The sequence below is a fragment of the Cryptotermes secundus genome, unplaced genomic scaffold, assembly GCF_002891405.2.
Source record: "Cryptotermes secundus unplaced genomic scaffold, Csec_1.0 scaffold1428, whole genome shotgun sequence".
NCBI lineage: Eukaryota > Metazoa > Arthropoda > Insecta > Blattodea > Kalotermitidae > Cryptotermes > Cryptotermes secundus.
In genome coordinates, this window is record NW_019737416.1 from 1196 (window position 1) to 3495 (window position 2300).

Below are 2300 nucleotides of genomic sequence, written 5' to 3' on the forward strand. Positions count from 1 at the left end.
TGATTTTTTTTTAGTGAAATACGTAGTTAAGTACAGACGAACGTAACATTAACGTGGAATTGCCCAAATGTGTAATATCAAAGACATATTACAGCGCTTTTCACTGACAATACACACAATATTTCACGAATCACTTTAACTTTCTCTTCAATGCTTAAAACTTTCCTTTCCATTGCCATGTTTTCGCTACTGCACTTCTCTGGGTTTAGGCAGGAACACTATAGGATAAGTAGACAATGTGAGGTCCTGTTAGACGAGATTCTAGGAAAGGAATGCAGTTAACAACCTGCCGCGTCCTCTTGCACTATTCACTCAGTCCCACCCCACACCCTTGTTTTCGCATAAAACCCACGCTCCTCTTGCAGCCCGCGGTCGTATTCTTCCAGGACAGTCACGTCAGCAAGTAGAGAAGGTGAGGGTGGGCAGGCACATCGAACTTTCCNTTACAGCATGCAAGGTAAGGTTACTGGTTTTGTTGTGCTTGTACTGTTGTAGTGTTAGAATTCATGCATTCGTATGTTCATTTAAATATAAAATGTTTCACTTAGCGTTTGCTCAAATATAATTTTGTGTTCAAAAGTATAGTGTGAATCCATAATGTGTATATATTAACCATCTTTTAGTGCATACAATTTCACTTGTCACCTCACACTACATGTTTCAGCATCATTCTGCCATCCTCAGGTGTATTAATCATGTTAAACCATTGCACTGCCTGCCATCAAGTGTCCATTTATAAAATGATATAAAATGTGTTCGTCATTATTCAGTAATAAAATTTATATATTAAAACTTGTTAAGATCTATCATCTTACATGTCGTATATCAAAGTCGTGTGTAATGCCATTCATCCTCTATGGGAGTTGTTGTTCTTATGTTTTAATACATTTAATACATACATGTTTTTTATGTTTTATATATACACATTATGGATATGAATAATTGCAACAGGACACTAAAATACAACAGTAGAGTGTGAAGTTGTTTAGCTCAGGATAGGTGTCAGTTTGCAGGCTCCTGTGAAAATTATACTGAACCCTTAGGTTACATAAAAGGCCAACAATTTCTTAACTGCATGAGCAACTATGAGGTTCTCAAGAAAGGTTATGTTTTAATGAATTTATTTATACTGAGGCCAAATAAGCCTCATGGATCAACCCCCCTCCACATCATCCACAAGGTGTTCTCGTTCCCCTTCAGTTGTATTTCCCTATACTTCTCTGCTGGTATTTATCCTTCCTGTTCACAAGAATGTTGGCAGTGATAACCACTTGATAATTTTGATAGAGACAAAGAGTTTTTGGCTGTTGCATGTAGCCCAAAGGGAACCAAAGGGTGGTGTACAACAGGAGACAGAGAAGTTACTAGCTTTGTTGTCCCCACCATTCATGGAACTTCTTGCCATCACCCCAGTATAGTTACTCGCATGTTTCACGCATTCATCTTATGTGTTGTGTAATCATTTCAGCTGAGTTTGGAAATCATGATCTGGAATGGCATACAGCAGAATATCTGAAGGACTTTGCACTGTTTCCAAAGGTAACTTTAATAGGGCTAAATATTGCATTGAAGAACACTTTAAACAGTTCAGGATAATATTTTTTATTCCATACAAGGATAAGTATTTGTTGCTTGTCTAGGATATGATTGTTTTCCTTCCTTATAGAAGCTAAAACATTAAAGCAGGAATAACACACAGATTAAGAAATTACAGTTTTCTCATGCAGTCAAGAAGAGAACAGAGAACTAGAAAGACTGTGAACGAGGATTCAGATCTCATCAACAATCTCTACCTCTGTACTAGCACATAGCTTCATTAGCCTTGTCTGTTGTGTTTGTAGTTTATTTAATGATGCTGACAGTAACTCCAGGCTGTATAGTATTGAATGATAGGATGACTGGTGAATAATAAATTGGTGTGTATTTTGAAGGAAGCGTTATGGTCTAATTGAGGCATTATTGGAAGACAACATAGAGTCATATGTAAGATTTGAGGCTTTCACGGCGGTGACTATGAAGAAAGCAGTCTTCTGGGATTTGGCGCCGTGTATATGTGGTGTTAACCGACGTTTCGGAGGAACGTATCGCCCCCATCTTCAGGGTTGAAGAAAAAGTATAGGTAAATCTGCAAGCGACAACACCGTGAGACACGGTAAAGCAGACTGAAGAGGATACCGTTAGAGCAGAGAGGGAAGGGGATGAACTGCGAGTAAACAAGTGAAAGCAGTGGTGTGGGAGGGGTGGGGGAAGGGAGCCGGGACCAGCGTGATTTGTGTAGGGGAGAATATAGCAAGGTTAAC

The 2300-nt window shown here is 38.9% G+C and overlaps 1 protein-coding gene across 1 annotated transcript in view; it reads left to right on the forward strand.

Annotated features, from left to right (window-relative positions):
- Positions 1 to 449: 449 nt before the first annotated feature.
- Positions 450 to 2300, forward strand: part of LOC111870427 (tyrosine-protein phosphatase non-receptor type 14) — a 25502-nt gene continuing 23651 nt past the window's right edge. Inside the window, exons 1-2 of the mRNA XM_023862727.1 lie at positions 450 to 457; positions 1469 to 1539. Coding sequence (XP_023718495.1) covers positions 451 to 457; positions 1469 to 1539 — 78 coding nt within the window. The 5' untranslated portion in view covers position 450. The remainder of the gene's footprint in view (positions 458 to 1468; positions 1540 to 2300) is intronic.